General features: G+C 36.2%; 1 protein-coding gene across 5 annotated transcripts in view; it reads right to left on the bottom strand.

Moving 5' to 3' along the window:
- The window catches only part of PCCA (propionyl-CoA carboxylase subunit alpha), a 396,319-nt gene that overhangs the window by 225,478 nt on the left and 144,482 nt on the right, over nucleotides 1-26,359 (bottom strand). For all 5 annotated transcript variants that reach the window (XR_013446865.1, XM_078070126.1, XM_078070127.1 and 2 more), the window contains 3 exons: nucleotides 21,833-21,935; nucleotides 13,828-13,922; nucleotides 8,699-8,849 (listed from right to left, as the gene is read on the bottom strand). Coding sequence is in view for 4 of the 5 variants with exons in the window: in XM_078070126.1 (XP_077926252.1) it covers nucleotides 8,699-8,849; nucleotides 13,828-13,922; nucleotides 21,833-21,935 (349 nt within the window). In the remaining variant the exon portion in view is untranslated. The remainder of the gene's footprint in view (nucleotides 1-8,698; nucleotides 8,850-13,827; nucleotides 13,923-21,832; nucleotides 21,936-26,359) is intronic.

Raw genomic sequence — 26,359 nt, forward strand, 5'->3', positions numbered from 1 at the left:
TAAAAAAGAAAGAAATCTAGAGGAATATGAATAAAACAATCAATAACCTTCAAAAACCTTGATTTGTATTACCTCAAAAAATACTGAAAGTCTATCACAGAAGTGATTAGAACAATGCTTAAAGACCTACAACTGAGAAAGATACCAGTACAAATTGATTCACAACTGAGTTTTAATATTTAAGGAATAATGCCTATTATTACCTATATAATATTCCCACAGTTTCAAAAAATACATATAACTTTATTACTCAAATCTGGTAAAGATGGTATTTAAAAAAGTAAAAACTGGAAATCATTATATTAGCACACAAATCCAGTAAAGTAACAAAAGGAAAATCATTATGTCTAATTAAAATTTATTCCAGGAATGTAAAGCAAAAGTATCAAAAGAGGCTATAATGTTAATAAACTAAAAGTTAAAGCTATTTTCCTTATTAGTAATTGGTAGACCACCAGCAGTTTTGGCTACAACTAGAGACAAAGATAAGATCTTACAAATTTCTAGATGGGGAAAAAAAAAAACTTTAAACAAATGCTCAAGAATCAGAATACATCTCAATATCAAAAGTCGAAACTAGTAAAATGCAGGGGGGAAAAGGCCTTCAAAATGCTAATGGAAAGTTATTTCCAATCCAGAATTCTATACTCAAAACTTTAGAAGAAAATTTAGGAGAAAGTCTTTGTGACCTTAGGTTAGACAAAGATTTCTTAGGTATGACACCAAAAGCACAATCCATAAATGGAAAAAAAAAAAAAAAAAGGTAAATTGGACTTTATCATTAAAAACTTTTGTGTTTCAAAGGACACCATTAAGAAAACAGACAAGCCACAGGTTGGGAGAAAATATCTACAAATCATGTATCTGTATCAAGAATGTATAAAGAATTCTTAAAGCTCAATAAGAAGAAGATAAACCAATTCAAAATTAGGTAAAGGATGGGAATAGACACTGCAACCAAAGGAAATACATGACTGACTAACAAGCACATGAAGGGAGAGCTGATACCACTAAGCATTAGGGAAATGCAAATTAAAACCACAATGAGATAGCACTTCGTATACACTAGAATGGCTACCATTAAAAGGCAATAAAAAAGACCCGTTCAGGAGGATATAGAAATGTGGAGAAACTGGAACTCTCACACATTACTCATGGAAACATAAAATGATACACCAATTGGGAAAACAGTTTGACAGTTTCACAATTTACCACACAACCAACAATTCCACTCTAAGTATCTATCCAAGAGAAATGAAACCATTTGTCCAAAGACTTATATGTAAATCTTCACAGCAGCATTATTCCTAACAGTCAAAAAGTGGCAACAATTCAGATATTCACCAACTTGTAAGCAGATAAGATATATGATATCCACACAATGCAATTCTATTCAGCAATAAAAAAGAACGGACTACTGAAACACATTACGGCACAAATAAACCTCAAAAACATTATGCTAAGAAGTCAGACACAAACAACTACACACTGTTTGATTCCATATACACAGAATGTCCAGGAAAGGCCAATGTAAAAACTGTCAAAACAGAAAGTAAAGTAACAGTTGCCTGGGAGTGGAGATGTAAAAAAGGGAAAGACTATTAACGTGCACAGTATCTTCATGGGGTGATGCAAATGTTCTATTGTGCGATTCTGCTGGAGTAGCACAACTTTGTATTTACTAAAATTCACTGACTTACTGTCTTCTTCCATTTGGGCTGCTGGAACAGAATAACATGGAATGGGTGGCTCATACAAACAGAAATTTATTTCTTGCAGTACTCAGGCTAGGAAGTCCAAGATCAAGGTGCCAGCCAATTCAATGTCTTGTGGGAGTCACTTCCTACTTCATAGATGGCAGTCTTCTCACTCACTAATCACATAACAGAAGGGGTAAGGTTTCTCTCTGGGCTATCTTTTACGAGGTCACAAATTCCACTCGTGAGGGATCCATCCTCATAATCTAATCACCTCCCCAAAACCCCACCTCCAAATACCATCACCTTGGAAGTTATGTTTTAACATATGAGTTTGGGAGGGATACAAACATCCAGTCTATTGCATTTGTATACTTAAAATGGATGAATGTGGCGCCTGGGTGACTCAGTTGGTTGAGCATCTGACTCCTGGTTTCAGCTCAGGTCATGATCTCAAGGTCCTGGGATCAAGGTTCCCACCCCCCCCCCAGTCAGGCTCTGTGCTCAGCAGGGAGTCTGCTTGAGATTCTTGTCCCCCTCTCCATCTGCCCCTCCTCCTGCTCACACATTCTCGCTCTCTAATAAATCTTTAAAAAAAAGAAAAGAAAAAAGATTCAACCAAAGCTAGCTAAGTAAATAGACAGATAGATAGATAAATAAAATGGATGAATGTTGCAATTTGCAAATTATACCACGAGAAAAACTATTGGGGTTTTTTCCTCAATAAGTTAATAGAGAGTCATCTGCACTCACGTAAATTCTCATATAATGTAGATCCTGGGCACTTGTTCTCAGGAAGTTACTTAAAGACATATTCCAGGAAAAAAAGGGAATAAACCACAAAATGGTTTATGACAAAAATCTAGGAGAAAAAAGATCCAAAAAAGAGACGCATAAAGAATCTTCAGGACAAAGCAGGGAAATCTCAGCTAAAAAGTCAAAATACAAATGGAGAAGGCAACCAGTATAGACTACAGAAGATTAAAAGAAACCAAATATTTCTACAAAAAGACGAAATTGACAGAAAACTCAATGTGCCTGAATATATTCAAACATGGGACAAGTTTGTGGATAAATCAGTGACAGGCACACTGAAAACTAAGCAAAGATAATTTTTAGTGGGAGAGAAAAAATGGTGCAGGAAAGTGAAAGTAATCTTAGGTGACAACAGGACTGCTGTGAATAGCGTTCACACTGTGATCATAATAAAATCCCAAATACTGAGCTAACCCAAATCATGACAGAGTGGCAGTAGGAAGATGGGAAGTGTGCATTTGTGCAGTGGGTGTGGCAAGGTGGGAAGCTGATAGAAGAAAATGGAAGACTGAGAAAGACCTATATACATATATTGATTAAAAAGACAGAAAAAATATTAAAAGAATCAACTAAATTAATTAAAATTGGTCAGAGCCATCAATACTAGGCTCCCCTGTGAGAGGCAGACAATAATTGTCCCTAAACAAAGGCAGAGGACAAGCAAGACCTTTCCTCCTCCCTTTCCCTCCCTAGCAGCCCTGGCTGTTCCCTGCCCAAAGCTAGAGTTCCCCACACATATCAGTTTAAAGAGCCTTCCCTCTTCCAAGTGATTTCTCATTTCTCCTTTTTCTGTTTTGTTTTTTTTTTCCTTTTCTGGTGAGTTTTGGTAGTTACTCAAGGGTTGCTATTGGATCAAAAAGCCAGGAACATGCTAATTCAGCTGTTTTAAACCCCATGATTTTATATCCAGGTGAAAATTTATCAGTTATAAAGGTAAACTTATCACCCACCTAAGAACTCAGAAGATACAGTATCCATGGATACCTCTCAAAAATAAATTCTTGATTTTAAAAAGAAACAGAAGAACCACCTAACCATAAGATGAATCAAAATGAAGAACTGATTAATCACAAAGCTATGGTAAGCTGCAGATGGTGACCATGAAAACAATTTAAAATACAAAATGGGAAGACACTAGAAGAGCCGTGCCTAAAAAAAGTCATGTTACAATAATACAAAACTAATAATAAAAATAGTAAAAATGAAGAGTTAGGGGAAAAGACAGCAGGATTAAATATAAATATGCCAATTTCCATTCATTTTGGTAAAAGGGAAACAATACATTCTCTCAAATTGGAGTATGAAGAAATATGATGATAAAAATATAAATGGTTTCAATAACCATTTTTCTTATTCAGAACATCTTTTAAGGAATTAACATCTCTGGAAAATTAGAAACATTCATCTAATACTTCAGCAATTTCATCATTTTAATATCTTTTTCTTTGGTTAAATATAAATGAAATAAGCTTATTCTAAACCATCATATGGAAAAATAAGAGTAATGAGAAAGGAATAGTCCTGCTGGATACTGTGTTATAATACAGAGATATAACATCTGAAATAGTGTGGTACTAGCACATGATTAAACAGACAGGTTAAAAAAAGAAAACAGTCAAACACCTGCATACGTATGAGAATTCAGGATATAATTAAGGTGACTTCTAACTACTACAAAAAAGAATGATTATTCAAAAATGTTTGTGACAGTCAGGTAGCCATTTTTTAAATTAAAAAAATCAAATCAAATCCCAGATGGAATGGAAATTTCACCAGGAATGATGAAATAAGTACTAAAAGAAAACATGAAATAAAAATGTTTAATTTTTTAGTAGTAAAAACCTAAGTAGGGGCGCCTGGGTGGCTCAGTCGTTAAGCGTCTGCCTTCGGCTCAGGTCATGATCCCAGGGTCCTGAGATCGAGCCCCGCATCGGGCTCTCTGCTCAGCGGGAAGCCTGCTTCTCCCTCTCCCACTCCCCCTGCTTGTGTTCCCTCTCACGCTGTGTGTCTGTCAAATAAATAAAATCTTTAAAAAAAAAAAGAAAAAAGGAAAGAAAAGCCTAAGTATGTTCTAACACCAGAAATGATAAGAGATTTAAAATTCAACTGTAAGATTTAAAAACAAAAAATTTCTAAATAGAAAGAACAATATACAAAGTCAAAAAGGCAACATGTGAAGGAAAAATAAATCACATCTGGGTTTGTTTGTTTTTTTTTAATCTACATTTATTTGATAATCTTACCAGGAAATGGTTTGTGGATGGGAGAAGAAACCAATTACTTACAGAACATCTTAGCATTATTCCCCACACCTTATTTCTATATGGGGCAATGTGATAAAGGTCTGATTTCCCTGTGCATGCAGAGGGGTAAGCAGCACAGGAAAGGAAGCCCAAAACTATTAAACTCAGAACTTATGTAAGAGTTGCTGCCTTATCTGCCCTTCCTCTACTCTGAAGGCGGGGGGGGGGACACGAGCACATACAAACTTGGCTCTGGAATATATACCTATCTTTCTAAGGAGAGAAAGGGAATGTCAACAAATGGCTCTGAGGAAAAAAAAATAAGACTTTCTCTCCAGCACTCTCTATCTTAAAGTTGCTATCCTTCAATCTCTGTGCCAAAAGTCTTTGGTTAGAAAGCCCTCACTCTGTAGCAATGTGAAAAATATTCATGGAGCATTACTTCTTCATGATATCACAAATGGCTTATTGCTTAAAAATAAAGGACATCTTTAATAAGAAAACCCAGAGGGCAAAGGGGCTAATGGTCAATTCAAAGAAAATGAAATGTTAATCAACCTATGAAGAAAAATTCAACCTCACTCATAATAAGGAAAATGAAAATGATATACTATTTTTCACTAACAGAAAAAGACCAAAAGTCAAAGATCCTTTGGACTAGGGAGTAAAAGACACTGATAATACTTAACTAAATTACTAAAATTCATATTTCCCCAGAAATTCTATTTCCACACATGCAAAGTGATGATATAAAGGACCATTCATAATTGTCAATATTTGTGATAGCAAAATACTGGGGAAACTACCAATAGAAAACTGGTGAAATTACAGGATTACATCTACAACTGGGTATTAAAAAATCATAAAAATGAAGATAATGCTTTAAGTTAGGTATGGAACATTACCAAAGATACATTGTTAAGTAAAACAAAGGTTGCCTCCAGAGGAAAATCAAATGGTTGTGATAAAAACGTGGTACGGAGAGTGACTTTTCTGTTATATACTCTTTTGAACCATTTGGATTTTTTCTTTTCTTTCTTTCTTTTTTTTTTTAACAAAATATTGCCAATTCTTAGTTTTACCATTCAATACGAAACTAACATTATTCAAGCAAAATCACATATAATTTAGTTAATTAAAATAGCATTTTAACAAAATTATGGTTTTTGGTAGAGTATTTCTCCAGCTCCCTACCCAACTTTCATAAACAGAAAGAAGGAAACAGGTGATATATCTACAGATACATATGTGTGGGTGGATACGTATGGGAGCTTCACTACAGAAAATGAAGAGACCATTTCAAGCAAAAGGAGTAACATATAAAAAGCACATAGGGGTCAAACTGAATGGCATACTCAAGAAAGAAAGAAGTCTCTCCTAACTAGTACATCAAGAATGGCACTGGCAGGAAAGAGGACTCTGAGGTAAGATGAAGGACACAGTGAAAAGGGACCTTTAAGGAAGAAACACTATCATTAAGAAACAGAAAACTAACAACTGTGAACACAAATAAACATATACAAGGACAGCACAGATAATTCTGATAAATAAATTTTAACCAGACTGAGAACAAAACCAGTCAATTGAATCTATGCACCAAACACTTTCTCAGTGTTACATCTCTTTAAGAAGAAACTGTATTTATTTCAAATTTCGCTCTTAAAAAAAAAAAAAAAAATCAAGTAAAGTAAAGATGCTATCCACATTTCTGTTACCAGAAAAAAGTGTATAACTTCTGAAGCTGGAAAAAGTGACAGTTCAATCAAGATATTTCAAGAAAGGAAAAAACAAAAAAAGAACACAGAAAATTATAGTTCTCCAGGCTCAAAATGAAACACTAATTAGAGATAACGTATATCTTAGAAGATGAAGAATTTGGCAAATGTGCCTTAAGTATTATAATTTAAGGTTAGTAAAGAAATTTGAAACTCTACTATTAAAAGAACATTTGAATTGTTTAAATATCAGAATGAAGTCTTTGAAATATATAAGAATGGCTTTCTGAATACAATGAAATCCAAGGTTCTTTAATCATGTTCCCATTCAGTCACAGCCTCTACCACCAAATATCCGCCCATCACACAGATGCTTCTAGAAAATCAAAATTAATTATCTGGTAACTGACAGGATTATGGTCACTGGAAGTAAATGCACAGTAAAGAAATATTACAACATTAAATGGGAGACACAAATGAATCCAAGTGTGATATTAAATAGCATAAAAGTAGGTACTATCAGATATAATAAAATGAATCTCTTCATGAAATTTTTTCTTTAAATTCATTTATACTTTTTTTGAGAGTATAGAACATAACCTGCTGACAAGTCATCAAGATATAAAATGTACACTTCAGTACCTAATGATTTTGACCAACTGCATAGCATTACTTGATATAAGTACCAACTTCCAGAGGTCTTATACCAAAACCAGCAATGAGACAAACTCAGAAAAGCTTATGGGTTGAGATAAATGAGCCAGAAACAAACAAAACACACACACACACACACACACAAACACACATAGTAATAAAGTGTCCTAAAGACAGCACTGGTTATTAGTTGTGTAAATTCTGATAAATACCCTAACTAAACAATCTAGTAGCTCTTTTGTCTGGAATAAAATACAAATGTCTTGTAGACACTTTCAACTGCCTTCAGAATTATATTACAAACTAGTATTCTCATCATGGCATAATAAAGTTTCCATTTTAATCAAAAACATGATTTCCTAGCTAATTATCTAATTAGATATAATTTGTTATAAAGACATATTTTTAATCAAAATCAAATCAATCTCTAAAAGGCAAAATTCTGTCACTCCTAAAGATATTCACACCAATAAATTATAGGATAAAAAAGTGATCTCAAAGACAAGTGTAAGTTTTGGGCAACAACAACTAAGGTTAATATTTATACAAACTCTACAAATATTTACGATACTGGTTTCAAATGCATCTAGATACCATAAATTCTGCCGTAATAAATGAAAACCAGCCCCATAGTGTGATCTTATAAGCATAATGTTGAAAAAAGAAGCAACGTATAGAAAATTGCATATTACATGATCCCACTGATTTAAAGTTTAAAAAACAGGTACAATTAATTATATATTGCTTAGGTGTGCATAATTAAAAGGAAAACAATACAGAAATGCAAGCAAGCTTTTAGAATTCAGTCAGAACAGTAACCAGCTCTAGGAGGACAGATGAGGAATACTTAGAAGGAGAAGTTGGGGCGGGGGACGGGGGGTGGTAAGAAGGGCTGGCATTTTGGGACTTGTAGATCCACTTGATGCTTACATGGATTTTTGCTATAATAATTTTTTCAGCCATATATTGGTGTTTTATGTACTTTTCCATATGTGTGTTTTAGTTTACAACTTAAATAAAAGGAGAAGGAGAAGAAGGAAGGAAAGCCACTAGTCCTCCGGAGACCTTGGTTGGAACAGAGGGAGCATGTCCCTAAGTCAACAGTTCCAGAGCAGCTGCTAGACTTCTCAACCTCATCCCAGTGGCAGAGGGGGCAGTTCCTCTAGAAGAAAATGAGTGTCATTCCTGAAAGTTACTCTAGGTACTCTTCCTTCCTCCATCCCCTTCAAAATTTTATAAGCCCTGAATCCCGTTCTGTTTATCACATCTGGACAGCAGTTCTCTTAACAGTACATGAACCAAGACAAGTCATCAAGAGAGGTTCGAAAAGAACCAAAGAGGAATTTCCAATACGGAGTGTTAACAGTAATGAGGCAGAAGGTCTAGACACTGACCATTACATTAACCTGATACTTATCTGTCATTCCCAACAGATGTCCTAGTACAAGCATAAAAATGAAACCTTTATTTAACACTTTATGAAGTTGGACTTTTGACTTTCATAAAAACAAAAAGGAGTGGGAGAGGAAGGGTAAAGTATAGAGGCACGGTAAGGAATGAAAAACAGAGTTACCTGGAGTCTTGTATTCATTTCCAAGAAATAAAAATTCTTCTTCGAGTCCACAAGGAATTCCACGGTTCCAGCAGAGGAATACTTCACTGCTTTGGCAAGAGCTACAGCTTGTTCTCCCATTGCTCTTCGAGTCTTAGAATCCAGAAAAATGCTACAAATCAAGAAAGAGTAATCAACACTTTGAACAAAAGTCATCTTTTGCGTGCACCATACAAAAATGTTCTTAAAGTTTACTCAAATGTGATCATCTGTATCAATTTAAGATTTTATATCATATGCTTTATGTATGTTTATAATACATGCTTTCTGTCAAGTCAGCTTCAGATTTTTATAAAACTAAACATGTGAACCTCCCACATTATAGTGCAATTGCCATCAATTTTAGCACAATTAGTTGTTTTCAACCAGTAAAACTTAACATATACATTCAGAACTTCCCTAAGCTAAAATTGGGAGATGTGCCTTAGGGAGAACACATGTGTGCTGGATGAGCTTTCTTCAGGCAAGTCCTGGCCAGGACCAGGAGTTCAATATTAATGAATCAACAACATGCATTAAGTAAGGTGGCTTTCGACAGAAACACACATAAAACAAGGTTAAGTCAGGATATTTTCATCAAGGCTACGTATTGATTAAAATGTCCTGACTAGAGGCTCACAGAACCTAACTCTACTTCCCCTACGTATTCGCTAATTCAGTGTTCACAGTGACTCTGTGAAATGTAACTACCACAAAAAGAACTAACTGTATATCTAATAAATCCTCAAAACTTTTGTTTCACAATACCAAAGTTACCCTCCAGCAGGCAAATAAAGCTTAAATGTTTTCAATAAACCCTAAAAAAAAAAAAAAAAAGAGTATTTGTGTATTTTCATGTATTTTGCTTCTATCCAAGAAAGGTTCTAAGAAATAGAACACTGACTACTTTTCTTCCCATGGATTAAAATTTGTGGATCAAGATTTAGGTGATTTTTATAAAATTTTTATTATGGAAAAGCATAATGAACTTCTATGCACCTGTTTCCCATCTGGAACAATTATTAATACACAGCCAGTCTTGTCTATACCGTGCACATCTACTTTTCTACCAGGCCTACCCATTTTTTTTTCTACAAATTTTATTTTAAATCAAATCCCAAATTAGATATCATTTCATCTATAGAAACTTCCATATCTGTTTCTATAAGATTTGTAACATAATCACACTTAAAACATTAATAAGAACTTAATAGCATTTAATATTCAGTTAGTATTCAAATCTCTCCGATGATTTCAATTTTTTTCAGGTAATATCTTTGAATCAGAATTCATATAAGGTCCAGCCACTCCATTCACCTATTTATTTTTACATCTTTACAGTTCTTTTAACTTGTAATGCTCTCTCCCCCTTTTTCTAAGACAAGGATCTGCTCATTTTCCTCCCATTTCTCACAATCTCGGTTCAACTCCAGAATTGTACGGCATTTTAACATCCGCATTACATTTCTATTTCTCATAAACTGCTGGTTAGATCTAGAACCCTGAATAGATTTCAGGTTGGAATGGGGGAGGGGGAAGCAAGAAAACTTCACAGATGGGAAGTGTACCTCCTAATGTCTCCCTTTTGGTGGTTAGGATTAATCATTGGATAAACAGTTCTGCTTCAACTTAATGGATACAGGCATAGATGACATTTCAATGCTAACTAGTTGACAAAATTAATACAAAAAAAGAAAGAAACCCAAAATTAACATAATAACATTTGGAGAATCTCAAAGACAGTGGAGTGAAACTATTTTTGTATTGTCTGATCTTGTCCTTTCTCTAGTCATAAACTCTGTTAGTAACACTCAGAGCTATAAGCAACCTCATCATTGCACTCAAAACACAGCAGTAAATTCAATTTCTAGAAACTGAAAACTGAAAATTCCACTTATTTAAGATTTTACAAATAATAATATACAAATACCTATCAAGTCACTATTAATGACCAGTTCTCATTTGGGGGTTTGTCTTTTGCTGTTTTTGTTCCTACTGCTTTAAATTTTCCTCTTTTTCTCTCAATTAAATGAGTTCAAATGAAAAACTTGTATTTCTAGAGAAAGAGAGAGGAAACAAAAATAATAGTTCAAGGTTCCTAGTCTGTGAAAGATTTTTATCCCAGGTAAAATCTGAATGGGTTTTAAATAAAAAGTTAATTACACTGAAAGCAATAAGAAGAGAACACAAAACTATAAAAGTGGGTATGTCAGAGACTATCACTGTTCTACCAGCAACCCCGTACCCTTCTTCCACACAACGAAAATTTTAGCAGAGCACATGGTTACTTAATTAAAAAAAAGACATTTCCCAACTTCCCTAGCAAAGTCCCTAACTTCAGATCACTACCAAGCAATCAGCACTAGTAGGTTCTGGGGCCCTTCCTTAAACATACAGGTAGAACATTCCTTTTGCCTCTTCTTCCTTCTCTCTTTCATCCTGGTGCTGGGCCATGAGATAGGGTCACGCCCCATGCAGGCCACAGTGGACTGTTCTTCACAGCATGGTGGCTGGTTTTTAAGGTAAGTGTCCCAAGAGACAGGAAATGGAAGCTGGAAGTTTCCTTAGGCCTGCACACAGCATCACTTCTGTGTAGTCTATTCTCAGAGCACAGAATCAAGGGGAGGGTACAAAGATCCCTACCTCCACTCATCAACAAGAGAAGTGGCAAAAAACTTGGAAACCACGTCTTAAAACTCCCACGCTATACTATGTGTTTAAAACCTAATATAATTAAAGCAGGACTTGCTTTGTGCCATTATCCTGTAATTAAAAATTCACTCATATTCACACCTCTTTAAAGAAACTATACATACATATCAAGGCACACTGGTTATGACTAAGTTACAACTAGCTATACTACTTATTGCCTGATTATTAAAAATGACGATGTACACTCACCTGGCGGATTTTTAAGGGCACAGAGACAACCAGAATATATACAAATACCAACCTAGCATCAAATTAGAAATGAAGTTCCATGAAATTGCTACACTAAACACATCTAAAGGTAGCTTGGAGAAGGGCCCAAAATAGTTCTGATAAATCAAGGAATTACTTTTTTTATTATTATTATGAACATACAATATATTATTTGTTTCAGGGGTACAGGTCTGTGATTCATCAATCTTACACAACACACAGTGCTCACCACAACACAGACCCTCCCCAATGTCCATCGCCCAGCCACCCCCCATCCCTCCCACCCCCCTCCACTCCAGCAACCCTCAGTTTGTCTCCTGAGATTAAGAGTCTCTTACGGTTTGTCTCCCTCTCTGGTTTCATCTTGTTTCATTTTTTCCTCTCTTCCCCTATGATCCTCTGCCTTGTTTCTTAAATTCCGCATATCAGTGAGATCATATGGTAATTGTCTTTCTCTGATTGACTTATTTTGCTTAGCATAATACGCTCTAGTTCCATCTACATCGTTGCAAATGGCAAGATTTCATTTTTGATGGCTGCATAATAGTCGTGTGTGTGTGTGCGTGTGTACACACACCACATCTTCTTTATCCATTCATCTGTCGATGGACATCTCGGCTCTTTCCATAGTTTAGCTATTGTGGACATTGCTGCTATAAACATTGGGGTGCGAGTGCCCCTTCAGATCACCTAGGGTAAATACCCAGTAGGGCAATTGCTGGGTCATAGGGTAGCTCTATTTTCAACTTTTTGAGGAACCTCCATACTGTTTTCCAGAGTGGCTGCACCAGCTTGCATTCCCACCAACAGTGTAGGAGCGTTCCCCTTGCTCTGCATCCTCACCAACATCTGTTGATTTCTGACTTAATTTTAGCCATTCTGACTGGTGTGAGGTGGTATCTCATTGTGGTTTTGATTTGGATTTCCCTGACGCCTAGTGATGTTGGGCACTTTTTCATGTGTCTGTTAGCCATTTGGATGTCTTCTTGGCGGAAATGTCTGTTCATGTCTTCTGCCCATTTCTTGATTGGATTATTTGTTCTCTGGATGTTGAGTTTGATAAGTTCTTTATAGATTTTGGATACTAGCCCTTTATCTGATATGTCATTTGCAAATATCTTCTCCCATTCTGTCGGGTGTCTTTTGGTTTTGTTGACTGTTTCCTTTGCTGTGCAAAAGCTTTTTCTCTTGAAGTCCCAATAGTTCATTTTTGCCTTTGTTTCCCTTGCCTTTGGAAACGTGTCTAGGAAGAAGTTGCTGCAGCTGAAGTCAAAGAGGTTGCTGCCCGTGTTTTCCTCAAGATTTTGATGGATTCCTGTCTCACATTTAGGTCTTTCATCCATTTTCAGTCTATTTTTTTAATATGTTATAAGGAAATGGTCCAGTTTCATTCTTCTGCATGTGGCTATCCAATTTTCCCAACACCCATTTGTTGAAGAGACTGTCTTTTTTCCATTGGACATTCTTTCCTGCTTTGTCAAAGATTAGTTGACCATAGAGTTGAGGGTCCATTTCTGGGCTCTCTATTCTGTTCCATTGATCTGTGGTCTGTTTTTGTGCCAGTACAATACTGTCTTGATGATGACAGCTTTGTAATAGAGCTTGAAGTCTGGAATTGTGATGCCACCAGCTTTGCTTTTCTTTTTCAATATTCCCCTGGCTATTCGGGGTCTTTTCTGGTTCCATATGAATTTTAGGATTATTTGTTCCAGTTCTGCGAAAAGAGTTAACGGTATTTTGATAGGGATTGCAAATCAAGGAATTTTGAAAAACTGTGCTCCAGAAGCCTTTTGATGGTAGGATAAATTCAAAACATCATGGTCAACTTTATGAAAACTTCACCAACAGAAGATCCTAGAAGGCATGTATCCCTAGACATTATGTAAGACCAGAAACACCAGCAAGGTCTCTATTACCTAGAAGCTCATGGAAGTCAGGGTTGGCTATCCACCAAACTCTCTCCTCTAGCAAAACCCCACCTTTTTTTCCCAAGTATTCTCACACGTCATGCACTGAAGTACTGAGGATGAGATCAAGTGGCAAATTCTTAATTATAAAAATATACACTAATAGACTCTACCATGACGATTCCACCGAATTGCTACTGAAGCAATTTTAGCCAATAATGGGAAAGAAATATGCTAAACAAAATCAGTCTATTATGAATATTCATTACGAAAAACTCTTACCTTGGTGCTTCCTCCACCACTTTCTGATTTCTTCGCTGAATTGAGCACTCTCTTTCATTGAGCCACAATGCATTCCCATGTTTGTCACCTAAAACCTGACAGAGCAATACCACTCGAAAAATTATACAGCCATACCTATAGAGTATGTGCCCAAGTAACATTTCCACCATGCAACACCCCCTGGTTTTTACCACTCGAAGCTCCCAGAACACACGTACCTCTCAATTATGTTCCTCTTTTGGTGGATGTTAATAGAGGAAAACTTTATTTACAACCCTGAAACTCACTAAAATGTTTTAAAAAGACTTGAGGAAAAAATTCACACATAATATTTCACCCAGTGCACTGGCATATAACATCAATTATACAAATTTTGTGAAAGACATTGAGTGTCAGTAAAGGAAATATACATTCTAGACATCAGTGGTGCTTCAGGAAAACCGTGTTATTACAAACATCTCTTTGTTTTCAACATAATTAAATGTCTGTTGATCAGGAAATGCTATTTACATCCAATATTACTCTGTTACTTACATACGGATGTTTTTACTGTGCTTTATTTTTGTTACAGAAACTGATAAAAGGTCTGGGATTAACATGTAACACATTATGATTTTTCCCATTTGTAATACTGAGAAATAAGCTGGAGTTGCCAGATAAAATAACAGGACACCCAGATGAATATGAATTTCAAAGACTTATTTATTTTTAGAGAGAGTGCACACGTAGTGGGGGGCAGGGCAGAGGGAAGGAGAATCTCCCCACTGAGCACAGAGCCAGATGCAGGGCTCAATCTCACAACCCTGAGATCCTGACCTGAGCTGAAACCAAGAGTCAGACGCTTAACCAACTGAGCCACCCTGGCACTCGTGAATTTGAATTTCAAATAAACAACAAGAAATCTTAATAAAAATAGGTTCCAAATACTTATTGGGACCTACTTCCACTTAAAAACAAATACTGTTTATCTGAAATTCAAATTTAACATGTATCTTACCAGCTAAATCTGGTAACCCTAAAACATGCTCTTGGTGAATATTTTTGCACAGAATGTTTGCTTTTGGGAACAGATTAATCTATTTTCATGACTGAGGAGTAGTTACATATTACTGAATGCATATATTAAGTTCACAGAAATAAAAGCTATTCTAGAAGCCAAAAGGCTAGGCAATAAAATTATTGCCTGTTACTCCAAACTGCTATGCAACTTCTTTGGGCAAGTCACTTTTTTCCCTTATGCATTATCAACAGCAGATACGATCATCTTAATACTTTATATGGTGCCAAAAATATAAAATAAAAAAGATCATGGTTACAGTAAACTATAAAATGAGTAGCTAACATATGAATGTAAACTTAATTTTTAGTAATAAAACATATCTAAATCTCAAGAATGATTCCAAGCAAAGGAAAATACTGCAGTAATGAAATGCCAAGTTGGAATTTTATTTTTAAGTCTCAAAGGTGGCTGCATGAAGTACAGTCTAAAAAGTACCTTAACACTAAAAAATACTTTAACACTAAATTTATGCTACTTCATTTCATCCTAGTTGACAAGAAGGTGAAAGTAGACTGTGTCCAAGAAATAAAGCCATGATAACCAAGAATTCTCAGAAATATTTCTAACTGTAAAATATTAGATTCATATATAGAATTACATTTGTTTTCCCCTAAAGTCTGTGTAGTCTCCTAATTCTTTTTAAAAAATCTTGTCATGGGGGCATCTGGGTGGCTCAGTTGGTTAAGCGACCAACTTGATTTTGGCTTGGGTCATGATCCCAGGGTTGTGAGATTGAGCCCCCAGTGGCTGCAGGGCCTGCTTAAGATTCTCTCTCTCCCACTGCCCAGGCCCTTGAAAGCTCGATCATGCGCTCGCTCGCTCTCTCTCTCAAAAAAAGGAAAAAAAAGTTTTGTTTTTTCCTAAGCGTTGAACAAAAATAGTATTTTTAAAGATTCATTTATTTGAGAGACAGAGAGAACGCAATTGGAGGGGCAGTGTGAGAGGGAGAGGGAGAGAAAGAATCCTCAAGCCAACTTCCTGCTGAGCATGGAGCCCGACCCAGGACTTGAACCCAGAACCCTGAGATCATGACCTGAACGGAAATAAAAAGTCGGCTGTGTGGGGCGCCTGGGTGGCTCAGTCAAACATCTGACTTTGGCTCAGGTCATGATCTCAGAGTCCTGGGATTGAGCCCCGCACCCCAACAGGTTCCACGCTCAGTGGAGAGTCTGCTTATCCCTCTCCCCCTGCCCCTTTCCCTGCTCATGTTCTCTCATAAATTTTTTTAAAATAAAAAATAAAAAAAGAATCGGCTGCTTAACTGACTGAGCCACCTAGGCATCCCTCAACAAAAATAATTTGACAATGATTTATTCCACTAAATAGAGACTAAGTGACCAGACAATATAAAGAGTGCCTGTAAGGGAAGTTAATCCTTAAATCCCTCATGAGTTTTGTTTTGTTTTTAAGATTTTATTTTATTTTTTTTTAAAGATTTTATTTATTTATTTGACTGAGAGAGACACAGCGAGAGAGGGAACACAAGCAGGGCGAGTGGGAGAGGGAGAAGCAGGCTTCCCGCTGAGCAGGGAGCCTGATGCGGGGCTTGATCCCAGGACCCTGGGATCACGACCTGAGCCGAAGGCAGATGCTTAACTGACTGAGCCACCCAGGTGCCCCAAGATTTTATTTTTTAAGTAATCTCTATACCCTATGTTGGGGCTTGAACTCACAACCTAGAGATCAAGAGTTGCATGCTCCACTGACTGAGCCAGTCAGATACCCCCCATCATAAGTTTTATTTTCTTTTACTTTTAATATAGCCTTTTACCAATGTGCAGGTACTCAATGTGGAAAAATCTCCCAAATACACTGCTTACTGAAAAAAGCTTCATGATAACAGTGTCCACATAATGCAAGCCATTCAGCATCCCTGGATCCAACTCACAAAATGCCAGTAGTGCCCAGGTTGAGAAACACAGGTTTCCACCACTCAGAGTGGTGCCACTGCCACCACCAGTGGCGATTCAGCGTAAGAAAGGACACAGTAGGTGATAGCCCCTGTGTAAAAATAATAAGTGATACACATTATACTTCACAATAGGGTACAGCAGGATACAACGGTGCCTGCTTCTAGGGACAGAAACCAGGGGACTTGGAGACAGGGGTGAAAGGAATGCTCACTTTTCATTGGATGTCCTTTATTGTGTGCACAAATTACCTCATATAAATAATTAAATACATGCAAACTGAGAAAAATAATTTTTAAAAAACATAGATCAGATATGGCAAACATCTGTGTTACCTTTTTAAGTTACTAGGAGACACTTTCACCTATGTTTAAAATTATCACCTAGGGGGCGCCTGGGTGGCTCAGTCGTTAAGCATCTGCCTTTGGCTCAGGTCATGATCCCAGGGTCCTGGGATCGAGCCCCACATCGGGCTCCCTGCTCGGCAGGAAGCCTGCTTCTCCCTCTCCCACTTCCCCTGCTTGTGTTCCCTCTCTCTCTGTGTCTCTCTCTGTCAAATAAAGAAATAAAATCTTTAAAAAAATAAAAAAATAAAAAATAAAATTATCACCTAGATTATATGGCACGGCTAATGAAAATAAACTACAAGCTGATGTAGATCTCTAATTACTTAATACAATCTGTCTAACACTTATTGAGTGTTAGTAATGTGAAAGACAATGGCCTAGTTGCTGGAACCAACAAATGAATAAGACCTACTAACTGCCTTCAAGTACTTCTTGGTCTATTTGAAAAGTCAGACAACTCAAGATAAAATCAATGGTCATCTAACAAATATGTAACAGAAGAGGAATACAGAGAAGGGGAAAATTAATTTTGCCTCTACAACCTTACAGGAAGGATAGCCCAGGTATCTCCCCTAGGTTACAGACTTAAATATCCAACAGTCTACTCAACACCTACACTTTGATATCTCAACCTTGTTTCTCCAAAATCACACCCTGATCTCCTCCCCAAAACAGGCACCTCTCAGTTTTTCCCACCACAGTAAAAGATAGTCCTAGTCTTCTAATTCCTCAGGCCCAAACCCTAAAGCCATCTTTGATGCCTTATACTTTTTCTTATACATCACATCTGATCTTTTAGAAAATCTGGTCTACCTTCACAGAGTATCCAGAATTCAATCACATCTCACCACCTCCTCTACCAACACCCTGGCCCAAGCTGCCATCATCTCTCACCAAGAATTACAGCAAAAAAAAACAAAAACAAAAACAAAAAACAAACTCCTATGAGATCTCTCAGCTTCAAATGGTGGTTTTCAAATACAAAATAAGAGCCAATGACTAGGATGTGTCTCCTTTTTTCTTCCTTTACCTTGTTGATTGGGGTATTTATTGCAGTGTCATACCCTTTTCTCATCGCTGTAAGTTTGATGAGCAGGTGTCACACTGTCTTCAAATACAGAGGTCTTTGCATCAGAAGAACTGCTTTTAAGGAACCATATACAAGAAGTCTCACCCATAGCTGGACCAAGTTTGAAGACGAGATTCTGGTCTTGGAAGATGTTTATATTCTACTTACAGAAGGACATGATCATTGGGGGGCTGGTCAATGGGCTGTGCTAGACCATATCCAAAGTCGGCCCCCACATTCAATAAGACATTAAAAGAATCATTCACCACGGTCATGTGGAATTTATGTCAGGGATGCAAGGATGGTTCAATATTCACAAATCAATGTGATACATCACATTAACAAAATGAAGGAGAAAAATCACATGATCATCTCAATAGATATAGAAAACGCATTTGACAAAATTCAGCATCCATTCATGATAAAAACTCTTAAAGTGGGCTTAGAGAGAACATACCTCAACATAATAAAGGCTACATGTGAAAAACCTACAAGTAACATCATACTCAGTGGTAAAAAACTGAGAGCTTTTCTCTAAAATCAAAAACAACGTAAGGATACCCACTCTTGACACTTTTATTCACAAAATCCTGGAAGTCCTAGCCACAGCAATCAGACAAGCAATAAAAGGCATCCCAACTGGTAAGGAAGAAGTTAAAACTGTCACTATTTGCAGATGGCATGATACTACACACAGAAAACTCTAAAGACTCCACAAAGCATCTATTAGTGGTAATGAATTTATTCAGTAAAGTTGCAGGATACAAAATTAATATCTAGAAATCAGCCACATTTCCATACAAGAATGAAGTAGCAGAAAGAGAAATTAAGAAAACAATTCCAGTTACAATTGCACTAAAAAGAATAAAGTATCAAGGAACAAGATTAACCAAGGAGATGAAAGACCTGTACTCAGGAAACTATAAAACACTGATGAAAGAAACTGAAGATGACACAAATATAAAGCTATTCCATGCTCATGGACTGAAAGAATATTGTTAAGATATCCATAGTACTCAAAGCCATCTACAGATTTAATGCAATCCCTACCAAAATACCAACAGCATTCTTCACAGACCTAAAACTAATAATCCTAAAATTTGTATGGAATCACAAAAGACTCCGAATAGCCAAAGCAATTTTAAGAACAACAAAGCTGAAGGTATCGCAATCCCAGATTTCAAGATATACTACAAAGCTATAGTAATCAAAACAGTATGGTACTGGCACAAAAACAGACACATACATCAATAGAACAGATGGAGTGCCCAGAAATAAACCCATGATTTTATGGGCAAGTAATCTATGACAAAGGAGACAAGATTATACAATGGGAAAAAAACGGTCTCTTCAGTTAATGGTGCTGGAAAAACTGGACAGTTACATGTAAAAGAGTGAAACTGGACCACTTTTTAACACCATACACAAAAATAAACTCCAAATGAATTAAACGGCCTGAATGTGAGGCCTGAAACCATAAAAATCCTAGAAGAGAACACAGGCAGTAATTTCTCTGGCATCAGCCACAGCAACATTTTTCTAACTATGTCCCCGAAGGCAAGGGAAACAAAAGCAAAAATAAACTATTGGGACTACACCAAAATAAAAAGCTTTTGCACAGCAAAGGAAACCATCAACAAGAAAAAAGGCAACCTACTGAATGGGAGGAGATTTTGCAAATGATATATTTAATAAGGGGTTAATATCCAAAACACATAAAGCACGGGGGCACCTGGCTGGCTCAGTCAGTGGAGCAGGTCTCTTGATCTCAGGGTCATGAGTTCCAGCCCCATGTTGGGTATGAAGCTTACTTTAAAAAAATACACACATACACACACACACACACACACACACACACACACACATATAGAAACTACAGTATTTACTAGACCTATACATAACATTACCATGTAATCCAGTAATACTTCTCCTCAGTATATCTGCAAGAATGTATATATCCATAAAAAATCATAGCAATTTATTCATAGTATCAAAAAGCTGGAAACAACCTGAAGATCCACCAACAGGAAAATGGATAAATTGCAGGTTATTCAAACAATGAAATATCACAGAGCAATTTTTTAGAGTTAATAGTAACACACAGCCTCATGGAACAATCTCAAAGATATGATGTTGTATGAAAGAAGCCAGATATAACCAAAATATATTGTATGATTTCATTTATATAAGTTTAAGAACAGGCAGAAATACTCTGTAGTGTTAGAGGTCAGAACAGGAGGCCAAGTGGAGGGACTGACTGGGAAGTTGTATGAAGAAGTCTTCTGATGTCACAGAAATGTGCTATACACAGATCTGGATGGTTGCTGTACAGCGCTACATGCATGCATAAGAACTTTCAGTCGTACACGTAAGATCTGTGGACTTTAAGAGGTGGTATCTCACTTCAGAATATCTAAAAACAAAAAAACCCAACAACAACAACAAAAACCCCTGCTAACTTCAGAAAGAAATACACTACAGTCAATGTTTTAAGACTATTTGCTGATTATATATATTTGCACATTTTTTCCCACTCTGGAAAACTGGAGGATCTAGATGAAGATTTTCTACCCATTAAAAATACCTAGGGTGCCTGGGTGGCTCAATCAGTTAAGCGTCTGCCTTCGGCTCAGGTCATGGTCCCAGGGTCCTGGGATCGAGCCCTACATCGGGCTCCCTGCTCCGCGGCGGGGGGGGTCTGTTCCTCCCTCTCCCGTTGCCCCTGCTTGTGCTCTCTCTCTCAAATAAAGAAATAAAATCTTTAAAAAAAAAAAACTATGTAAAATGATAATTAACTTCAAAAAACCACAGTGACAGAATTTAGGACTTCTATTATGCCTCATCAGAAGAGGCAAGGGCAGCAAATAACCTATTATTTAGTTTTCTGATTCTCTATTGACACTGAAATAAGTAAAACAATACTTAAACTTCAGTATAATTTTAAATTTGATGTTTACATTTTATCAATTTTAATTCAATTCATAGCCATAACATTCTTAACAGAAGACGTTCTTAACAGAAATGAAAACTTCAGGAGACACTGTCTTCTTCTGTGTGTTATTTCAGAAAACCAATTTTTTGTCTTGCTGAAATCCACACCCCCTACAACCGCTTTAGCAGTTAGATTAAAATCTTAACCTGAGTAGAAGAAATTATTTACTCATGTCTAAACTAGCAATTCCTAGAAGAATGTCTGTCTTGGTGAGCCACACAGACATTTGGTGAACTGAAATGATAGAAGTCCAGATCAAGCACTTTATTAAAAAAAAAAAAAAAAGCAAGCCCTGTCAAGGTGTCATGGCCCAGTCCCAGAATGGGACTGAATGAATCTCTAGGTGCAAAGTATTTAACTTGGTCAGACAGCTTGGGACTGCTTCTTTCTACAACAGGATTTTTATATCATTCCCTATGTTGACCAACAGCCTGGCACTTTAATGAGAAGTATACCAGATTCCAAAGGGAAGTGATCAATTTATGCACATTCTCTATTTTGAAGTTATTCAAGCATATCAGAACAATTCACAATCATTCTAAATGGAAGAAAGGATATGTTTCCAATAGGAATAAATGATGTTTTTTTAAAGTCATAATAATTAGAAACATCTTAAAATGTACCAACCTGGATTTCTATATGACGAGGGTTATCAATAAATTTTTCTATTAGTAGTCTATCATCACCAAAACTAGAAGCAGCTTCTTGAGATGAAAATCTAAAACCATCCCTAATTAAAAAAAAAGAAAGAGGGAGGCGGGAAGAACAATCAAACTAACAAAACAAATACAGCCTTCAATATAAAAGTAAACAAAGCAATTAAATATTTTGGTTTACTTATGAACAAAGCAAAGAAAAATTCACTTAATGCACAAATAACTAAATTTACTTTCATTGACCAACAATTCCTACACTCACCAGCTTTGTGACCTGGGGTCAGTGATTTAACTTCCCTGACCCTAGATTTGACCCTAGATTTTATAATGAAATAGGAATACCATTACTTAGTTGACCAACTGTTAAAAATTAGATTTTTTTTTAAAGATTTTATTTATTTATTTGACAGAGAGAGAGAGAGAGACAGCGAGAGAGGGAACACAAGCAGGGGGAGTGGGAGTGGGAGAAGCAGGCTTCCCGTGGAGCAGGGAGCCCGATGCGGGGCTTGATCCCAGGACCCTGGGATCACGACCCGAGCCGAAGGCAGACACCTAACAACTGAGCCACCCAGGTGCCCAAAAATTAGATATTTCTAATAAACCACACAAATCATATAAAATTCCATTTCCTCAACCCTAACATACCGTAATTCCACTAATAAAAAAAATTTAAAAATGCATATTAATTTGACTCGAGTCAGAATATGCACACAAAAATGCAAAGGGCCAACTTGGCCAATGGCACAACTGGGGCAAAACTACAGTGAAATACTCAGTGAGAATGAACATACATGAGGAGGATCCTCAAGAACATTTTATGATATTTTTTAATGATATTTTAAATACACACACTTAAATGTAACTGCCCTTCACATACCCATACAGATCATTACAACTTTATATCGTCTTTGAATTGTTCAAAATTAATCATTAAAAGAGAAAAGTATAATTTTTGAAAATAAAAATACAGATATAATTATTGCTTTATACATTTTATTCCCAAACTATAATAATTTAAATTGTTATAATTAAAATATGCTCACTAAATTCATACACTATGAAATGGGCCCATTCGGGGGCACCTGGTTGGCTCAGTAGGTTAAGTGTCTGCCTTCGGCTCAGGTCCAGGGTCCTGGGATCGAGCCCCAAGTAGGGCTCATTACTTGGCAGAGAGCCTGCTTCTCCCTCTCCCTCTGCCTGCTGCTCTGCCTACTTGTGCTCTCTATCTCTCTGTCAAATAAATAAATAAAATCTTTAAAAAAAAAAAGAAAGAAAGAAAGAAATGGGCTCATTCGGTCAGTCTATTAAAAATGCACACTTGCTTACCTAAAACTAATTGAGTATATTATTTTTCACTCACTGACATATTCAGAATATAAAGTTTAATTCTTTTTACAATGTCACTAATAGTTTCTTAATCTTCAGATTAAATATCTATACTTAAATACAACATTAAAATTCTTCCAACCTTTTAATTTGCAAACACTCCATCTGGCATTATTAGAAATAAATACATTTGTTTTTGTGCTTAAAAAATACAACACAGCAAGTAAACAATGACCAGAAGATAAATTCAAAACATATTGCAACAATTCTTGTTTCTCAGAGTTCTCAGGGAAAAGGTATCAGGTTTTCTTAGTCCTCTATTACTTCTTTGATTTAGGGGAATGGAGTTTTTAGATCTTTGGAGACTACAAACCTCAAAGAAACTAAAGCACAATGAATTATTGTTTTTAGTACCATATGACCAACTTTTTATTAGATGGGGTATGATGATTCACAAAGAAAAAACAAAGCACTTTATAGTTTCTCTCTGCTATAATGACTAAGAGCTTTCATTTTGCATTTAAATCAAGAATACTAGAGAAAAAAAAAATCAAAATCACCCAAATAAATTATCACAATTTGAAAGCATCACCAGGATATTTTGGAGTTCACAGAAAACTACTTTAAAAACATTTGTTATGGTCAGTTACACATTCATTTAACAAATATTTACTCATCATGAAACCATGTGCCCGTTGTCTATTTAGGTGATGGGAATACAAAAATAAAGCAGAAACTGCTCTGAAAGCACCCAAAGTCTAGCAGGGGTATTCCAAAATGTAAACATGGTCAATTTTCCATTGTGCCATATTTCATTGAAATGTGGATAGGGAAAACAAAGACAGAGGTTAATACGAAGATATGAGTCTACTTTCAACAACCTTTGTGATTCTCACTCTAATTTAATATACAATAACAACAAACACTATTTTTTTAAAAAAATCTTTCAGATGTTCTCTAAAGATTCCAAGATAAGCGATAGATGCTACTTCCCTGAAAACACTTAGGAAAGATGTTGCAAGGGGAGACACTCCTCAGAATAAAATAATAAAGCAATTAATGGTTATGAGGTTTTCCTTCCAAAGAAGGCTAAAATTTTTGTGGATCATGCCAAAAAAAAAAAAAAAAATCCCCTCCCCCCAAGAAAGGAGAAAGGAAGGAGTACGTACAATGTGGCATATTAATAATTGGTGACTCTAGAAGAAAACTATTGAAGAGTTTTCTGGACTATTCTCTCAATTTTCCTGTAGTTTAGATTCTTCCAAAGTAACGAGATACAGAGCAACTTTTTAAAATGAGGAGTATGTATCATTAAATCAAAGTGTCATACTTTCATCAAATTGAGAATATTTTAGATAGAAAATTATTTATGTATTTTTACTAATTTTATTAACATATTTTGAATCAATGTGCCATTTAAAGGTTTATTTACCCAAAAAAGATGCCCACTATATGAATGGATATAGTGATTTCTGAAAATACTGAATGCTACATTAAAATCCATTGGTTAGGGGCAGCTGGGTGGCTCAGTCATTGAGTGTCTGCCTTCGGCTCAGGTCATGATCCCAGGGTCCTGGGATCGAGCCCTGCATCAGGCTCCCTGCTCTGCGGGAAGCCTGCTTCTCCCTCTCCCACTCCCCCTGCTCGTGTTCCCTCTCTCGCTGTGTCTCTCTCTGTCAAATAAATAAAATCTTTTTAAAATAAATAAATAAATAAATAGAATCTTTAAAAAACTAAAATAAATAAAATCCATTGGTTAACAGCAGCATGGAAAATCTCAATGCCAAGAAACTGAAGAGTAATCTTCACCATAAAATATGTTGCTAACAATAAGCCCTAGAGAAATGAGGGAGAAGAAATCTGAGATCCCAAGAAGAATAATGAAAAATAAGTGCTAAAGCTTAATTGCTATGTAAGTGCCATACAAAAGGGGCCACACAATGAGGAAAAGGTTAAAGTCTGTAAAATACACATCTCTTAACAAAACCATTAAGTTGTGTTTAATATCATTATGTCATTCTTTCCTACCCAGAAGCTACAGCAGATCGTTTTTTCCCAAAGATGGCTGCAACGCTATCTCCCATTCCATGTGTTCACACTATAGATAGATCTCTTTTGCCTAATCATGCAGCACATGAACCTCTTCTCAAAATAAGGCTTAAAGTGCAAAAAAAAAGAAAATGCATAGGACTGCACAGAAAACAAATTATATTGAAATACAGGATTCAAAATATTTTCTAAGAACAAATTTGGGATATAATATATGGGGTTCTTTACTCATAACAAGCTCCAACAACAAATCTAATAATCACTGTTACTTAGAGATACATTATCACATTACAGTTGTTGAAGATATGTGATTTCCAAAGTGGAAGAAAGTTCCAAAGATACTACTACTATTGTAGTTCATTGCCTACATTGGAGGAAACACTAAATCCCAGTTAGAGGTGAAAGAAATAGGTCCTTTTTCCCTCTCATCTGGATGCATAAACCTCCTCTGCATTTTATGGGACTGGGAACTCAAAGGTTAAGAACTCGTGATCTAGGGTATAAACTTCATGGAGGAAAGAAATTTTTTCTGTTTTTTTGTTCGTTGCTATATTCCAGGAACACTACTAAAATGGAGCCTGCCACACAGGTTCTCAACAAATATTGTCAACCTATGCAATGAGTTAATTCTTGCAGTCAGTCTCACCAGTGTCACTCAGAGTAAGCCTGGGGTTTAAAGAGCAATATATGTCATCTCTCATCACCCCACAACACAACCAATTACTTTCTCTGATGCTCAACTGAAGAAACAATGGTGTTCTAAGATAATTTTCTTTTAGAGATAAAACCATCTGTGCAAGTCTGCAACCTGGTGTCTTCCCAAAAGATTTTAAAGGGTAATGTATTGCTTTGAGGAAATTTTTACCTTACTTGTTCACTTGAGAACCTAATTTCTGAATTTGGTGTGTACTGGACAACTTTCACACCAACTGCTCTGGACTTCTGTCTTTGAGAGATTTGGGGGAGTGAGGAGGAAGGAAAAGCAAAGAAGGGGAGAAAGCAGAACCATCTAGAAGACCACATTACTTCTGGGTAGAGAAAGGGCACCGAAAGGCAACATAACACGATAATTAGTCATTTTTGTCCCCTCTGACCCTCCAAAAAAAATGACAAAAAATCTCTT

This window comes from Halichoerus grypus, chromosome 4 (assembly GCF_964656455.1).
Source record: "Halichoerus grypus chromosome 4, mHalGry1.hap1.1, whole genome shotgun sequence".
Lineage (NCBI taxonomy): Eukaryota > Metazoa > Chordata > Mammalia > Carnivora > Phocidae > Halichoerus > Halichoerus grypus.